Source organism: Lissotriton helveticus, chromosome 10 (assembly GCF_964261635.1).
Source record: "Lissotriton helveticus chromosome 10, aLisHel1.1, whole genome shotgun sequence".
In the NCBI taxonomy this organism is placed as follows: Eukaryota; Metazoa; Chordata; class Amphibia; order Caudata; family Salamandridae; genus Lissotriton; species Lissotriton helveticus.
In genome coordinates, this window is record NC_136071.1 from 724,198,921 (window position 1) to 724,216,375 (window position 17,455).

Here is a 17,455-nt window from a genome sequence, read left to right on the forward strand (position 1 = left end):
AATATTCTTCTGTCAAATTATTGGTTCACTACAGACTTTTCAAGCCAGGCTGTAGGACAATAATGACGCCCGTCTTCAAATACACATGTGCCCTCTTCGGCTGCACCAACCAAAATAAGTATTTTCTTTTCACCAAAATATAAATTTACTTTCATTTGAAATTGGAGACGCAATCTATACATTTACTGATCCATGCTTTTGCTATTTTTCATCTGCATAATCAAGGGATTTCATTCATATTTGAAGACTGCAAAGTCAAGTTTGTGTTCCATTTTCCTAAATCAACCCACTGGAAGCCTCATTTGGAAGCAATTGTAAGGCAGGGGAAGGTGGAAAAGCCATGTCACTAATAAGGCCTCAATGGTCAATGAACGTGCTCGTGAGTCACAAGGGAAGGAGGTGACAAAGGGACATCCCGGCCTCTTTGTTGGTTACAGGTCAGGTATTTAGAAATTATGTGGGACTGCTTCCTCTCTGTGTGACTGCTTCCGCTCTCGAGGGCAGGCTATGAAACATGCCCAAAGTGGACGTAGGCCGTTTCGGTACACTTCCAGTGTGAGTCAGCGTGCATATTTTTGGCATTATAGGGCGCTAAAAGTGGTTCAGTTGCCGCTGCATTCCCCCCAATCCCTCTGACATCCTTTCACAAGGTGCCTCTCTGGATAATATTTTGACCCCATGTCAGCTCTCCACAAAACTAAATGCTGCGACAGAGAACGCAGCCAAATGCAGGCTGCCGCCCCTGCTTTCACTAATGTGTGCAGGGCAGGACTGGGGAAGCAAAAGCTGTACTGGCAATATCCAACCACCCTAAAGCTTAAGGCTTAATCAAGCACTTGTGCCCAACCTTTACGCAGGACAAAGCATGTCCTTTTAGAAGACCCCTCACTCACCACCTGGTCCTGACGAAAACCCACAATCGTAAGATGGTTGAAACATGTAGACCTATATTTTAAATCACATAGCACACGTCGCTATTTTATAACACTACACGTCTTGAACACCGGAGTCTACCTAATTAGGCATAGGTGTCACAGTTCTTTTATCAGGGTGTCCAGTCACTCAGGAATAAAGTCTTGTAGTGAGTAGAATTGGCCCCTTTTTAAACCATGTATCACTTTTGTTACCACTGCACATATAAATGAAAATAAATACCCACTCCACTGTAATCAGGTGTCGAAGCACACCCTGTTGGCACTCGGCCTTCGGGGTGGGACCCCGACGATGAAGCATGTCACCAACCAGGTTGGTGAGTGAGGGGTCTTCTAAAAGGACATGCTTTGTCCTGCGTAAAGGTTGGGCACAAGTGCTTGATTAAGCCTTAAGCTTTAGGCACAGAGACTTTCTCTGTCACGCCTTCAGGGGGTACTCCTCTTTCTGTTGTGTATAAATTCTCAAGCAGGGGACTGGGAGTTCCCACCTTACATTGCTGTTAAACACCTTCACTCTCTCTTATTGTTTTGCAAATAATATCCAACCAGCCCCTTCTCCTTTCGCCTCCTCACGCATTCTCTCTTTTTCCGTCATTTTATTCTTTCGCTCCCCTTTTTTTTCTCCCCTCTCTCTTCTCCCTCACTGATTGCTTTCTCTCTACTTCCCCCCTCCCCCACTTCAGTCTTTCTCTTGAAGCCTCAGTGCCTACTGCAATTTGAAAGCTGGGGAAAGTGAGAAAAGTACTAGGGGCTGATGTGTATTTTCAAAACAGCAGTGGCGGCTCCTCCTCTAAGGCGTAGGAGCGTCGCCTCCCTGCTTTGCAGCAGTGAAATAAAAGGGGGCGTGCAGTAAAATAATTTGTACTAGCTGGAAACCCACAACCTACACCTGCAGTGTGAGACACAGCAGTGTGTATGAGAGACAGCACTGTGAGACAGGATTGTGTGTAAGAAAGACAGCAGTGTGTGAGAAACAGCAGTGTGCGTGAGAGAGAGCAGTGTGAGAGACAGCAGTGTGTGTGTTCTAGGGAGAGCATGGTGTGTGAGAGACAGCAATGTGAGAGAGACAGCAGTGTGAGAGAGACAGCAGTGTGAGAGACAGCAGTGTGTGTAGGAGAGACAGCAGTGTGTGAGACCTTTTCTTTATGTTTTGGTTTTTGAAACAGAAATAAAACGCATTGTTATTTGCAATGTCAATAGCTCAAACTCGCGTAAATACGAGACCTATTGCATTGCAAATGCAATAGGTCTCGCATTTGAGAGAGATTAAGCTATTGGCATTGTAAATGACAATGCCATTTATTTATCTGTTTTCAAAACCAACACATAAATAAAAAGTATGTCATTTACAATGCTAATAGCTCTAACTTTTGCAAAGGCGAGACCGTTGCATTGTAGCTTGTTATTAACAGTAATAATGCTTTTCATGTGCAACGCAAAGTAGGTGGGAGCCCTATGTTTGATCATTATTTCCTGATTAATTATGGTGTTACAAGTTGCCGTAAATCTGGGGCAAAATCCTTCGCATTAGTAATAGGACACCCACCTAAAATTAGGCCTGATATTTTGCGATTAAATAACTGCGTATTAAGTGGAGGGTTTCACTACCACACATGCTTGTGATGAAAGCAATGGCCGCTAAAACGCAAATGGTACTTGAGGAAAGGCAAGGCCTTAAAACACGAAGATAAAGGCATCACAGCCCCGATCATTAGTTTATCAATGGCGCTCGTGTTGTACTTATGTCATGACTATTCCCCGTTCTGGCATTTTCCCAGAAGGTGGGGGCGGGGGCTGCTTTCAGAGCTTGATGAGCTGCCATGACGCAACCATGAAAGCCACTATGTCCCCTTTGCAGCCAGGCTCTCCAGCAGTGTGCAGCTGGTTTGAAAATGTTTTCCCTGGGCTGGTTTTAATTTCCAGTCCAGGCTTGTTGCATTTGATCAGAGGTTCATATGTGCTAAGCGACAATTTCTCTATCGTTTTGTATATTTCAATATAGGATTGTATTTGCTAAACAATTTCAGATGGAGTATTTGTGACTTGCATCGGGACATCTCAGCCACTGGGCAACGTATTCAGAAAGAATTACCAGCGTAGGTGATCCTTTTTAATATCAACAGAGAACGAATGAATTGCTATGCCCTGGAAAACACAAAGGCCATTTTCAGCCCATCGAGGCACGCATGTTCTATCGTGCAAAGCCCAGGTGAATCAGGTGACTTCCACCTGTTTCCACAGCATCAAACTGCTCAGGAAAGTCCTACCCTACATCCCGGTCACACTAAGGAAAACGGTGATGGGAGCCCTTGTATTGTCCCGGATAGACTACTGCAACTCCCTCTATCTGGGAGCAGGGGAAAAACAGTTGTCCAAACTTCAAGCAATCCAAAACGCGGCGGCCAGAGCATTACTGAGCCTTCCCAGACGTCACCCTACGTCTAATGCCATAAGGGAGCTGCACTGGCTCCCGGTTAGACGTCGCATCCAATTCAAAGCCCTCTGTCTAGTTCACAGATCTCTACACGGCAAGGAACCTGACAAGTTCAACAATCTACTCCCCCGTTACGCACCTTCGTGTACATTGAGGTCAGCCACCCTTGCCCTAGTATGCCAACCCAGAATAAAAAGAGCCCGATGGGGGGGAAAGTCCTTTTCCTACCAGGCGGCTAAAATCTGGAACTCGTTACCCCCAACACTTCGTGCCCAAAAATCTAAAACGAACTTCAGAAAGGACTTAAAGACCTGGCTCTTTCACTAAACCGAGCTGTCCCCCTGATCTCCCCTGATCTCCCCTCTTTCTGTATCTTAGCGCCAAGACGCCGCGGCATTCGTGCGCTCTACAAATATTTCAGTCAGTCAGTCATGTTACTTTTTAAAATGGAGCTTTCTTCCATTACGAGTCACCGCTCTTCCTCTAACAGTTTTGTGCTCAGTGTATTTCGTGAAGGCGAGCTAATGGCTCCTAATCCTATGAGACATCTTTCTGAGGGTAACCAAGTATTTCATAAAAACGCCCATCAGCAAAAATTCTCAGAGTAAAGAGCCCAGTAAACAATTCGGGCATCAACTAGTGGTGATGACGGGTTCATATCTGCGAATAAGGCAGATGGTGGTTTAACTTAAAATATAAATAAGCCTGTTGGACTTGGCCCTTTCTGCAGGGTTATACGCAAACGTTGTGCCTTCACCCTCCTGTTTTCTGAACACGTTTTTTGGGCTTTTAGGCTCTGCTAACCAGTGCTAAAGTGCTTGCGCTCTGTCCTTTAAACATGGTAAGACTGGCTTACACTCAAAGGCACATTTGATTTCCTTAAGTCCCTAGTAAAGTAGCACTACATGTACCCAGGGCCTTTAAATGAAATGCTATAAGTGGACCTGCAGCACTGATTGTCCCACCCTCTTAAGCATCCCTGGACATGTCTCAGGCCTGCAATAGCACCTTTGTGTGCAGTTTTGAACTGCCATTTCAACCTTGCAAACTTTCCAGGCCTAAACCTTCCTTTTTATTACATATAAGTCACCCCTAGGGTAGGCCCTAAATAGCCCATAGGGCAGGGTACAGTACAGTGGAAGCTCCCATGCTAAGGCTGGAGGAGCGTCGCCCCACTGCTTCACAGTAGTGAAGTAAAGGAAACATAAAATCATAACAACTTGCGTTATTATCATTTTATGTTTCCTTCTGCTGCAGCAGATTTCGGGAGGGGCAGGACTGCTCCGACTACAGAGGAGCAGCAGAGGAGGGGGTTGCACACTCCTAACTGGACATGACTGTTTGACCGGCCCACTTGGGCTGCCCAAAATAGTTATGCGCACTTTCCCTGTTCTTCATGCAGGCTGCATTACAGCCTGCATGGAGAACATGCCCGCCCCTTCAGCCCCTGGCTACCAATCACAACATTGCATTGCAGCGTTGTGATTTTCTATTGGGAGCCTGGGAGGGTGCTTCCTGCTGCTTCCTGCATCCTGCTGCAGTCCGGAGACAGGAAGAAGAGGACAGAGGAGAGGCGGCAGCCGGCTGTCACAGGTAAGTGTTTTTAAAAATAAAAAAATTCGCCCCTCAAACCCCTGCCTCCGCCCCCACCTGACTACCCGGGTACGGTAACAGCCACTACTGGTGCAGTGTGAAAAAGTTGGACATGTACTTAAAACTTTAACATGTCCTGGTAGTGAAAAACTCTTCAATTAGTTTTTTACTCCTGGAAGGCCTACCAATCCATAGGTTAACATTAGGTTCCTTTATTACATATAATAAGTGATAACTTTTGTTTGGGAGCAGGTAGGAATGTTGAGTTTGGTGCCTATGGAATTGTAATTTTAAAGTCCCTTTAATGGTAAAGTCAAATTTTAAGTTGAATTTTAAGTCACAATTCTGAAAATACCACTTTTAGAAAGTTGCCAATGTCTTGTCCCAACCATTTGGTGCCTGCAGCCTGTATCCTGGGTCACATGACTAGGTGTAGCTGACAGTTGGACTTTGTGTATTTATTGCTCTCAGACAGTGAGACAAAGGGGAAATAGGTGTTGACAGGGTGGGTCACCACTGACTTTATGAGGGAGAGGAGCTGTCACCTACCACACTTGCACATCATAAAAGCTCTGCCTGAGCACACTCATAAAGGGTTTGACACGATCTCTTTTGCCCCAGACTAGCTGGGGTGACGGTAGGGAGGCAGGAAGTTTCAAGCACCTGGGGGAGGGGAAACTTCTATATACTTCTCCTACTTCAAAGTGGGCACCAGATATAAATATTGGACGCTCAGACCCAACTCTTCAACACCTCTGGAAAGGACTGCTCTGCTGCCCTGCAAGGTCTCCTACTCTACTGCCTGAATGAGAAGGACTGGACCTGCATCTTGAACCCAGGACTACCAGAGTGGCTCCAAGGGCTAGTTGGCTGGCCTCCTGATCACAAACTCTAGGACAGAAAAGGCTCCAACCACCTAGGGCCTAGCACCTCCATTTTGCCTGCTTTGTGTTTTGCCCCCAAAGTGGTTCCAACCAGTCCTGGACCCTTGGAAAGGGGCCCCAAGGTGCTCTGAAAGCCCAGCTGTGGTCTTAGTACACCCAACGAAGCGTGATGCATTGCCTCGCAGCTTCTCGGAACTATTGCTGTGCAACACATCTCTTTGCAGGACCTCACGTTGCAGCCCTGCAGCTCCTATAGAACCGCACTGTGCGACCAAAGCTATGTGACGCATCCTCTGCACGGGTCCTTGCAGCGCTTTAAAACCCCGATTTAAGGAACTTTGTTAACCAAGCCAACATGGTCTCTGTACCCAGCCCGTGCTAAATCATGGTCAGCCTGAACAAGTGACTTTGAACAGGTCTGGCATGACTTGATAATCACAATTGCCACTTTGTGTTTCTAAGCACTGTTTTCATTAAAATCTTTAAAATGCATTTCTCCGGTTCTACTAATTGGACTTTTGTCGGTTTGGTGTCAATTTATTAAATTTTACAATTTTTCTAAATTGGGGTGGGATTGTTCTTGTGTTGGGTTTTCACTTTATTACAGTTTGAATTGCTGCATAAATACTTTACACATTGCTTCTAAGTTAAGCCTGACTGCTTTTGTACCAAACTACCAGAGTTTGCTTGTGTTTCACCCTGTCAAGAATTGAGGTTGCTGCTTGAGTAGGGAAGGCGTCACCCCTCCTCTCAACCAATAACCCAATTTCCTACAGAGCCAATTATTTTCTACAATATATCAGGCATCACAAGATGGAAAAACATAAGCAGTAAGTTGGTCATTTTAGGAACGTATCTTTTTGCCTTGAGCAAAATTTCTATTTTTTACCTAAACAAAAAGTCAAATTTGTTAACAAATGAAATGAAATGAAATGAAATGAAAGTGGGTTTTGTAAAGCGCATTACTACCCGAAGGCCTCGTAGCGCTGTAATGCATATCTCTGGAAGTCTACTAATTTACTTAGAAAAAAGGAAGGTTTTAAGAGTTTTGCGGAATTTTAGAAGATTAGGCTCACTACGGAGCGTGGATGGTAGGGAGTTCCAAGTCGTGGCAGCATTCAGGGAGAAGGAGCGGCCACCCCATCTGGCCCGTTTGATCTTGCGTGTTGTTGCCAGAAAGGCCGTGCTGGAATGCAGTGATCTTTGGGGATGGTAAAGGGTGGCTAGGGAACAGATCATTGCGGGGGCGTTTTTCCACATGGCCTTATGCATTATGCACATAGCCTTGAATTTTACTCTGGCTTGGATGGGCAGCCAGTGCACATTTCTCAGGGCAGCGGTGCCAGAATGCCTACGGGACAGGCCTAGCAGTAGACGTGCTGCTGCGTTCTGAGTGACTTGCAGCTTTTTAAGTGTGCTGGTCGGTGCACCCAGATATAAAGCATTCCCATAGTCGAGACGGGACAGGATGATGGCCTGGACCATTATCGTGCGGGCCTGGAAAGGGAGAAGTGGTAGGATTTTCCGCAACATTCGCATCAGCCCGAAGCAGGTGGCGAAGAGTATTGTGGCTTGCTGGTTAAAGCTAAGGGTATCATCCAACCACATGCCCAAGCTTTTGATTTGCTTTTTTGGCTCTGGGGGGGGGGCCCATACAGGGTGGCCATTGTAGAGTTGGTCTAGGGCCGACTGTGTTCCCCAGGAACATCAGTTCAGTTTTGTCCCCGTTAAGTTTTAAATGGGAAGAGGCCATCCATTTTGTAACTGCCACTAGGCAGCTGTTCAGGTTAGAAGGGGTGTGTCCTGGCTGATTGAGGGCCACCACAAGCTGGGTGTCATCAGCGTAGGTCACGATTTCAAAACCATAAGGGTGAACGACCTCCGCTAATGGTTGCATGTAAATGTTAAAAAGTGTGGGGCTCAGGGAGGAGCCCTGAGGCACACCTTGATTGAGAGGCCAGGTTTTGGAATGAATGTCACCCTCCACCACCTGGAAAGTTCGATTTTCCAAAAAAGACTGTAGCCAGGAGAAGGCGCTTCCCGTCACTCCAAGCTGTTTTAGTCGGGAGATAAGGATGTTACTGTTCACGGTATCAAAGATTCGAACTAACTCCTCAGGCACACGCACGCCGGGAGCTTTTAGAAGCACTTTCTTTTAAAATTTATTGTGATTCTGTTTGAATACTCACTGATTCTGTGTGAATTCTTAGCCTACCTTAAACAGCCCAGAGCGCTCCTAGCGCCGGCTGCAACGACTAGTGAGACGCCATTCCGGCGAGATCTTGGGCCACGCCCACTTTGCAGGCCACGCCCCCTCCGCCACAAGTAAATAAAAGCGCCAAAACTCGAGCGCCCACAGATTCGAACTAACTCCTCAGGCACACGCACGCCGGGAGCTTTTAGAAGCACTTTCTTTTAAAATTTATTGTGATTCTGTTTGAATACTCACTGATTCTGTGTGAATTCTTAGCCTACCTTAAACAGCCCAGAGCGCTCCTAGCGCCGGCTGCAACGACTAGTGAGACGCCATTCCGGCGAGATCTTGGGCCACGCCCACTTTGCAGGCCACGCCCCCTCCGCCACAAGTAAATAAAAGCGCCAAAACTCGAGCGCCCACAGATTCGAACTAACTCCTCAGGCACACGCACGCCGGGAGCTTTTAGAAGCACTTTCTTTTAAAATTTATTGTGATTCTGTTTGAATACTCACTGATTCTGTGTGAATTCTTAGCCTACCTTAAACAGCCCAGAGCGCTCCTAGCGCCGGCTGCAACGACTAGTGAGACGCCATTCCGGCGAGATCTTGGGCCACGCCCACTTTGCAGGCCACGCCCCTTACTTCAGCTTCATTATGTGTTGTCACCGGAAGCGCAGCGGACGAACGCAGCGGGAGCGCCGTTTGCGCGCCGAAGGCGCGCCTAAGGCAAGCCCGTCTGCTCTCGTCCGCGCCTGGACCGGGCCTAGGGCCCCTTCCCCTGCCCGTTCTACCATTCACAATCCTAGAACCCCCATTAGATACAATGCTTTACGCCTTCGTGCGCTAAACTCCATCTCACATCAGTGCCAGCGTATTAATCTAGCAAATCAACCTCTCCACCTTCCGTACACCTGTCCAAACTGCTCGTTTGTCACTAACAATTATCAACTGTTGCCTACGATATCTACCACCAAAAAAGTATTACCTAAACTCTATTTAGCCGCTTTGCTAAATGTGCGCTCCCTCCCAAAACATAAATTTAAAATTTTCAATTTCATCGAGACCTACAATGTCGACCTCCTTTTCATTACTGAAACATGGGGCGATCTCTCCTGTGGACCTGATTTTGTCACGGCCACTCCTGAAGGATACTCTATCGTTAGACTGGATAGACCTCCTCCCAAAAGGGGAGGCGGATTAGCTATTATTTACCGTTCAAACCTAACAGTACGAACAGAAACCATTCCCATCTCTAGCTGTGAAGCTTTGTCTTTCTCGATTGCTGTCCCAAATGCACCTCCTTTCAAAGGTATACTCATTTACCGCCCACCAGGACCTCGCAGTCCTTTCCTTGCCAGTTTACCCCTGCTTTTAGAACCATTGGCAGGTGAAAGTCACCACACCATTCTGGGCGATTTTAACTTTCATTTAGAGCTTCTGGACAACCCTGATACTTCTGCTCTTTTATCTGAACTATCCAATATAGGTCTCCCCCAACTGGTTACCGGTTCCTCCCACACCGCGGGTCATCTCCTGGATGGCCTATTCTCCAGCGAGAAATCCCTAGTGATAAAGGATCTCCTTCCCTTCACCTGGACGGACCATTCTGCCATTCTCTAACTTTTTACTCCACCTTACTCCTCCCAGAGCCCTTATTAAACCTTCAGTGAACACATTTAGAGCCTGGAAAAGCATCGACATTCCGGCTTCTCAGTCATCACTCGCGTCTTCACGACCTCCCACGACGGATGACCCTGAATTAGGTGCCAATAATTATACAACTTGGATTCAAAACACTGTCGATCAGACAGTGCCACTTAAGAGACATTCCTCCAACAGAACAACTAAGTACTCACCATGGTTCAATGATACTCTAAGGCTAGAAAGACAACTGTGCAGGCGTCAAGAACGCAAATGGAGACGTGATTATGACCCTGAGCAAAAAGCCCTCTATAAATCCATGTTGCTGAAATATAAACAATCTATTATTACTGAGAAAAGTAATTTTTACACCAATCAAATTAATCTTGCTCAAGATTCGACCAAACAACTTTTCCAGGTAGTAACCCAACTCTCAGGACAAACTACATCTAGCCCAGTCACGTATACCCAAGAACTATGTAACTCCTTGGCTAATCACTTCCAAAAAAAAGTCACTGACATCTTCTCTCAATTCGAAGCTCATGCCAATGACACTGGACATTCTCACTCTGTCTCTAATGACCATCTTCCTTCTGCCTCGAATTCTTCCATTCCCCCGCGATCAATCCCTTTTAACTCCTTTCGGGAGTTCTCCCAGATCTCCTCTGATCTTGTGTCCCAACTTTTAAACACCACGAACTCCGGTTCCCCAGAAGACCCTTGCCCCCCCTCTATCCTTAAAAACTTTCCTGAAATCCTTTGTCCTATACTCACTGAGATATTTAACGCCATGTTCCTGTCCACGACCTTCCCCTCCATCTGGAAAAGAGCCATGGTCAAGCCTCTTATTAAAAAAACTCACTTGACCCCACGTTAGTTGCCAACTACCGTCCAATCGCTTGCCTCCCGCTCCCCGCCAAGATTGTAGAAAAAATCATGAATAGACAAATCTCCGACTTCATAGAGCACAACAACTGTCTGGACGAGACACAATTTGGCTTTCGAAAAGGACATGGGACGGAAACTGCACTCATCAGGGCCACGGAGGAAATTAGAAAGGCTTTGGATGGTGGAGGTTCGGCGGTGCTTATTTTACTGGACCTGTCTGCGGCCTTCGACACGGTCGATCACTCCACCTTGATCGACCGTGTCGAATCGGCCGGCATCACGGGCTCGGCGAAGGACCTCATCGCCTCATTTCTTACCAATCGAGTTCAATCTGTTACCTTCGGTAATTTCAGTTCACCTTCTTTTACTCTTCCTTGTGGTGTACCCCAGGGATCCCCGCTAAGTCCGACATTATTCAACATCTATGTGTCGGACTTGGCGAGGACCATAAAAACCCATCACCTGGCGGTTACATCCTATGCCGACGATACCCAGATTGTCCTAGCCATAAATAAAAACGGAGATGAAGTGGCCTCCAACTTCAATCTGGGAATGCTGGCTATAAGTAACTGGATGACACAAAACTGCTTGAAACTGAATTCCGATAAAACGGAGGTGATGTTGTTCGGAAATCTTTCCCCTGCCTGGTCTCCCACATGGTGGCCTGATGCCTTGGGACCTCCCCCCTCCCCAGTAACCAAGGCCAGGAATCTTGGAGTTATACTGGACACTAAACTCACCTTCATGTCTCACGTTAACACGGTAGTATCTTCCTCATTCTACACTCTAAGAATGATAAAGAAACTTCTACCTTACCTTCCAATGAATACAAGAAAAACTTTGATCAGCGCACTTATCATGGCCCGCATTGACTACTGCAATGGCCTGCTAGTCAATGCCCAAGAAGGTGTCTTAAAGAAACTGCAACTTGTGCAGAATGCCGCGGCCAGATTGATTACCGGACTTCCCAAGTACGCCTCTATCTCCGGAACTCTCCGGGAGCTCCACTGGTTGCCAGTGCAGAAAAGAGCCAAGTTCAAGGCTCTCTGTATCGCCTACAAGGCAATCCACGATCAAGGACCAACGTATCTGAAAGACTCCTTTCGTCCTTACGAACCTACCAGATCCCTACGATCATCAACCGCTGGACTACTTCAAGTCCCGAGGACAAAAAGAGTTTCCTGGGGAGACAGATCCTTCATAGTAACTACCACTAAACTTTGGAATAGTCTACCCTCCTACATCAAAATCTCCACTTCTCTGCTCTCCTTTCGCAGACAGATAAAAACCTGGCTGTTTAAGCAATAATCTCCTCATGAGCTAATTCGTTTCACTCAGCGCCGAGATACCTAAGGGTAATTGAGCGCTTAACAAATAGCCTAAATAAAATAAAGGCGGCACTTAGGTCCAACAGCATGATTGCTGTGGTGCCGCCTTGATCCATGTGCTTGCGGGCTAGTTCTGTGACAGTCAATAATGCCGCCTCTGTCCCCAATTTTGGGCGAAAGCCAGCTTGAGAATCATGGAGCAGATGGTTGGCTTCCAGATAGAGCATAAGGCTGGTGTTGATATGTTTCTCAAGCAGCTTACCTACCCAAGGAAGAAGTGAGATGGGGCGGTAGTTGGTCATTTTTTCTGGGTCAAGGTTTTTTTTTTTTAACAAAGTCCTAACTTGTGCACATTTCCAGGTTTCTGGTACTCTCCACTTGTAGTGATTAACATATTTACAATATTTAAAATCGCTGGTCTAATGATATCCGCGACTTTCAGGAGATGGCGTGGGGGAGCGGGGTCTGAAGGGGAGCCTGATGTAACTTTCAACATAAGAGTATTTAGCGAGTCTTCTTCAAGCAGTGGGAATTCAGCTAGCTGGCAGACCGTGGTTGGGGGGAGGGTATCTGTTCCCGCTGGGTGTTGGTCATCATTATTAGAATAAAGAGGCACATGCATGCTTGTCAGGAGAGAAAGTTTATTTTATCGCTAGGTTATCGTCAGTGTAAAGAGTAACCTTTACCATAGTAGCAGAACACTGAAAAATTCCAGTCACCAGTGTAGTATATTTACCTTCCCAGAAAGTCATCTTTGTCCGTATCTTCGTCAAAAAGTTCAATCTCAAGCTCTTGTCCAGGACTTTCATACACTAATGCCTAAAGGTAAACAAGGAACAATAAATATTTTGAGTATCAGGATCTACTGCAATATAAATTAATTTTGGTATCGTTTTTGTACAAGGCACACTGACAGTTTGTGTTACACGTATTTTTAAATTGTTTACATTTATTTAAATCCTTTAGGCGTTTTAACCTTGTGATTAGAAAGTGTGTGTTTTTCACATCTTCAGACATCTGCCGATACTCCATAGGCACACACTGATGTTGGCAGAATACAGGCTGTCTGTTACATTTCATACGGTGAGAAGTCTCACATGTTACAGTAAGAACTGCCTTCGATGGCACTTTCATGCTGAGGTTCCCACATGTCTTTTCAACTTCAAAGTGAGGTAATGATTCATTGACAGGTAACCATTCTGTTTGAATGATGCCCACAAGATTCAACAAGTACACCAAGTTGCATACACAATGCACTACGCACAAAGATTTCTAGCTTCCTAATAATGACTCCCCTTAAATATTCTGAGTAAGCACTTTTATTCATGCTATTATTGATAGCCAGGCTTTCCCCCCGGTTCCCAGGCGTTGGGATCACACTCTCTATGCGGATAAAATTACCTCCATGAGCTGTGATCACTTGTAAGGTTCATCTCTAAATAGGAACCTTGTCTTGCATTCTGTTAGACATAGCTCATAAAGCTAAGTGATGGGGTCCCCGAGCAGATAATGAAGAGGGGCCCAGAGTCGACCATACATCACAGATATTCATTGGGCTTGGGCTGAATAGGGACCTTTGGCGCGTTCGGGCCTCCTGCAGGGTTGGGCATCCCCCATGCTGAAAGGGGCCTGTGTTACGTCCCTGAGGTCAATATGTACTAATGTTCCCCAATGCTCCCAGAATGCTCTCTGATGAGATGCAAATATACGCAGAAGCCTGACAGCAAGATTGATGATTCTATGCTTTCAAAATAAAATGTTCACAAAAAAATGCAAAGATATTTTGCTAAACTACTGAAAAAGCATTGGTAAAGGCAGTAGATCTGAAACTGTTGGTCAGCCTTTTGGTTTTGTCAATGCGTGACTCGTTTTGGCATGGTTTTTGTAAAACCTTATTGGTGTGGGAGCTGCCAGGTCCTCACCATTTTAGCAAACATTGGCAAAAGAAAAAAATGGTTTGGTCTCAAAAAGTACACATTGCCATAGTGGTTCCCTGAACTGAACAAAACGACTGTGTGGAGAGAGGGAGAGAGAGAGGGAGAGAGAGAGAGGGGGAGAGGGGGAGAGAGCGAGAGAGCGAGAGAGAGGGAGAGAGAGAGAGAGAGAGAGAGAGAGAGAGAGAAAGAGAGAGAGAGAGCGAGAGAGAGAGCGAGAGAGAGAGCGAGAGAGAGAGAGAATTTTAATAAACACAAATGGTCATGGTTAATGCCAGACTTAATTAGGGACCCAATTATAAAATGAATTCCCAAAAGTTCACCCATGTGCTTGCACGAAGTGCAGATATACAGCCTTCGTGAATTCACAAGACTTTACAGAAGTAGGCCAAGAAATGGTAGCCCTCAAAAATATTTGTGAACTGCATTTTAGCATGAGCAAATATGCGGGTATAGATTTGCTCATGCAAAAATCTGAGCGTTTGCAAAGTTCACTTTCCCTACAACCACTTACTTCCCTACCCTGGAAGAAGTTTTATGTCTGCCATTGTCAGGAGTAAATTTCCAATCTTTCTCAGTTTTGGAAAAGATTAGAAAAGAGTTGGTGAAAACCCTTAAAAAATGCAAGTTAGTAGGTTTGCTAATCAGATTGTATTTTTCTTTTCTTGATATATAGGTGTTTGTATGCTTTTGTGGTGCTTGTCTTGTTGTCACCGAATAAAGCTGTTTTGAATTGAATTGAATTGACTCAAAAGGGCATTTAAAACCTGGACCTGTTGCTTACCATTACCTTCAGCCCCAGTATGTAGATCTGAGGAAACGTGGCAACATAAGGGAATTGCTAGTATGCAAACCCTACTATGGAAGTAGCTCGGTCATAATCAGAGAGGCTATTTCAGAGCTCTTATAGAGTGAGATTGCTGCCATAATTTGTCGCCGCATTAGATGGCACAAAAGGACAAGTGGATTTTGTTACAGGACAAGTACATTTATGAAGCAATCTGCCCCACGGACAAGTAGATATTTTATTAAATTCCACATCCCTGGCCTGATGAAGGATTTAGATATCCAAATTGTATTGGGAGTAGGAATCTTGAAAACATAAATGAACCATAAGAACACCTGAATGCCACTCAATGTGCACAACACTACTAAATTGATAATGAATATGATGTAAAATAACAGACCCTTCACCTGATGAACTAAAAAAATACATTATAAGTTTGATACTTGCAAAAGGACTAACTAGACTACTGTGAATCAGCTTAAGCTGTGTACACAGTAGTTCATCATTATGTCCTCTAGGGCACATCACTAGCAGCTTATTACAGATTTAATAATCACTATGAAACAGAACGTGCATTTCAAATTGAACACACTAAATTGCATTACCATTACAACTCTGGGTTACTAGGAGTGCATCTGAAACTCTCTATTTTCATAGTTGACTATGTTAGAGACAGGGTCAAGATTGATTTGTATATAGCTGGGTCTGAACTGAGGTGGCGAAGTGAGCTAAAGAATGGTGATGGATTCAATCCAGATCTGTGACTGGGGGTGTGTCTGAAATGTCTCAGCGCTCCGTCCATCATCTCCTTGTGTTTGTAATGTTAAAGAGACACCATTTGTAAACGTGGCCACCAGCACCATCTTTTTTCCATGTTGTGGAGGCAAGACGGTGCATCTTTTGCTACTACCTGCTTAGTGGCACTGTGCTGGAGCCAAGAACTTCACAGTGGTCAGGCAGCACAAAGTGCAAAGAGGAAGGATCATACTAGAGAAAGAAAAGCTGCAATTTGATTTAAAAGAGGAAAAATGCTTCATCTCCATACTAACGTAGAAGCCTTTTTCAGCGCAAACACTTTCCCATTCAAACGAAAATACTGAATGAAGTCCTTTGTCCTCCTGTCTAGGTGCATTGTGGAGAAGCTCTTGCAGAATAGCAAATACAGGTTCCATGTGACCCACGTCCTGTCTCGGTTGGGAAATTCCTCATTCAAGCTATAACCAATAACCGCCAACAGGATCACTGATCTCCTCCATTCATGGCTAACTTTGAGGATTGTTCCTGGTAGCTGGAAAAAGCCACTGGTTAAATTCTAAAGAAGTGGCAAAATTGCCTTCTTCCCCACACACAGGAAAAATCCTTGAAAAAATTGTGGCCTGACAGCTGCCCAGCTTCCAGGCAGATTCGAAGGCCTTGGACTCATGGGAGCTCTAATTCCACACAGGAGGGAGACAGAAACTATGATCAGGATTACAGTAGTGGTCTGAACAATTGTGATTAAGGGTGATGTGCTAGTTAAGATTCTATTGGAGCTCTCTGTCGTATTCAACATGGCACAGCGGCCAGGGTGCCTGACTCCGGACTGCGGGGTTCCCGGTCCGATCCCCGGCGGCAAGTTAGCCCAGCACCATGTGACTCTGGGCAATAGCTCGCTTAATCTTCCCAAAGGCCCCCAGCGCCGGGATACCTCTTTGGAGGTAGCTGTGCGCTTTACAAATACTGGTATTTCATTTCATTTTTGTGATTCTAGTCCAACATTTGAAATAAGTAACGGTGTGGAACACTGCCCTATATGGGTTTCTCTCTGTCCTGGAGGATAGCTCTCAAACAGTCATGCTGTCAGAGTATAGAGCTAATACCACTTTTATCTCTTTGGGTGTGCAGCAAGGCACTTCCCCTTTGCTCGTTCTTTTTGATGCTTATGTTCCTCACATTTGGGTGTACATCACGGTCATCAACATATAATACCCAGTTTATCCTCTGTTTGGTTAAAGAGCCTCCAGGCTCGTTATCTTATCTCTGTAATGGCCTACTGCCAATTCAGCAGTGGATTGGGCATCACTAATTCAAACCTAATGCCAACACCGAAATAAAGATCCACTTTGGAAACAAAGAGTATTGTGATAGTTCCCTCGGGCCTACCAACATGAGTTCAGCATCTAACACTCACAAGGAAAAGTAATTGTGCCATCTTATTGAATCACAAAGCATCTAAATAAACGTGCAGATCAGTTCAGTGTGCAGTAGCAGTGCCCATGTCTTTCGCTTTCTCAAGACCTACAAGCTAATGTAAAGTCTGCTTGCGTTCAGTTTAGGCTTGATTTTTGCGACTGTCCATATTTGGGCCTGCCAGCGCATGCTTTGACAAGACTTCATTGAGCGTGTACAAAATGCAGCAGTGAGTCTGATTTGACCATGTATCCCAAACAAGTAGAGATTGGAATTGGTGAGCAAAACAACAGATTTCAATTTAAAGGCATTTGTTTAAGCTATACATATTTAAAAGTCCAAAACTGTGCAGTTTTGCTCATCTCTTCCACCAATATGTTCTTAAGTGCTCTCTTTTTTCTGATCATCAGTTTCTGATGCACATCCCCAGGTTTAACAAAGCGCATCGGTAGGTGCTCCAGCACGCTCTTGAGCCCCAGACATGGAAACTTGCTGCTCCTGCAGCTAGGGTCTTTCTCATCTCAAACTCCTTTGATAAAAGACCCTCAAACTGTTCTTGATTTAACTGGGGGTCCCAAGGCTTGAACACTGTCTACAGCTATTGTTTTTGGTTTAGGGTATGGCGCTAAGACAGCAGATTTCATGTGTGTTGCCCTTGGCAAGAAATAA

General features: G+C 45.3%; 1 protein-coding gene across 3 annotated transcripts in view; it reads right to left on the reverse strand.

The window, feature by feature from the left end:
* The window catches only part of ESYT2 (extended synaptotagmin 2), a 641,975-nt gene that overhangs the window by 154,584 nt on the left and 469,936 nt on the right, over window positions 1-17,455 (reverse strand). For all 3 annotated transcript variants that reach the window (XM_078663275.1, XM_078663276.1, XM_078663274.1), the window contains exon 10: window positions 12,633-12,715. In XM_078663275.1, the coding sequence (XP_078519401.1) occupies window positions 12,633-12,715 (83 nt within the window). The remainder of the gene's footprint in view (window positions 1-12,632; window positions 12,716-17,455) is intronic.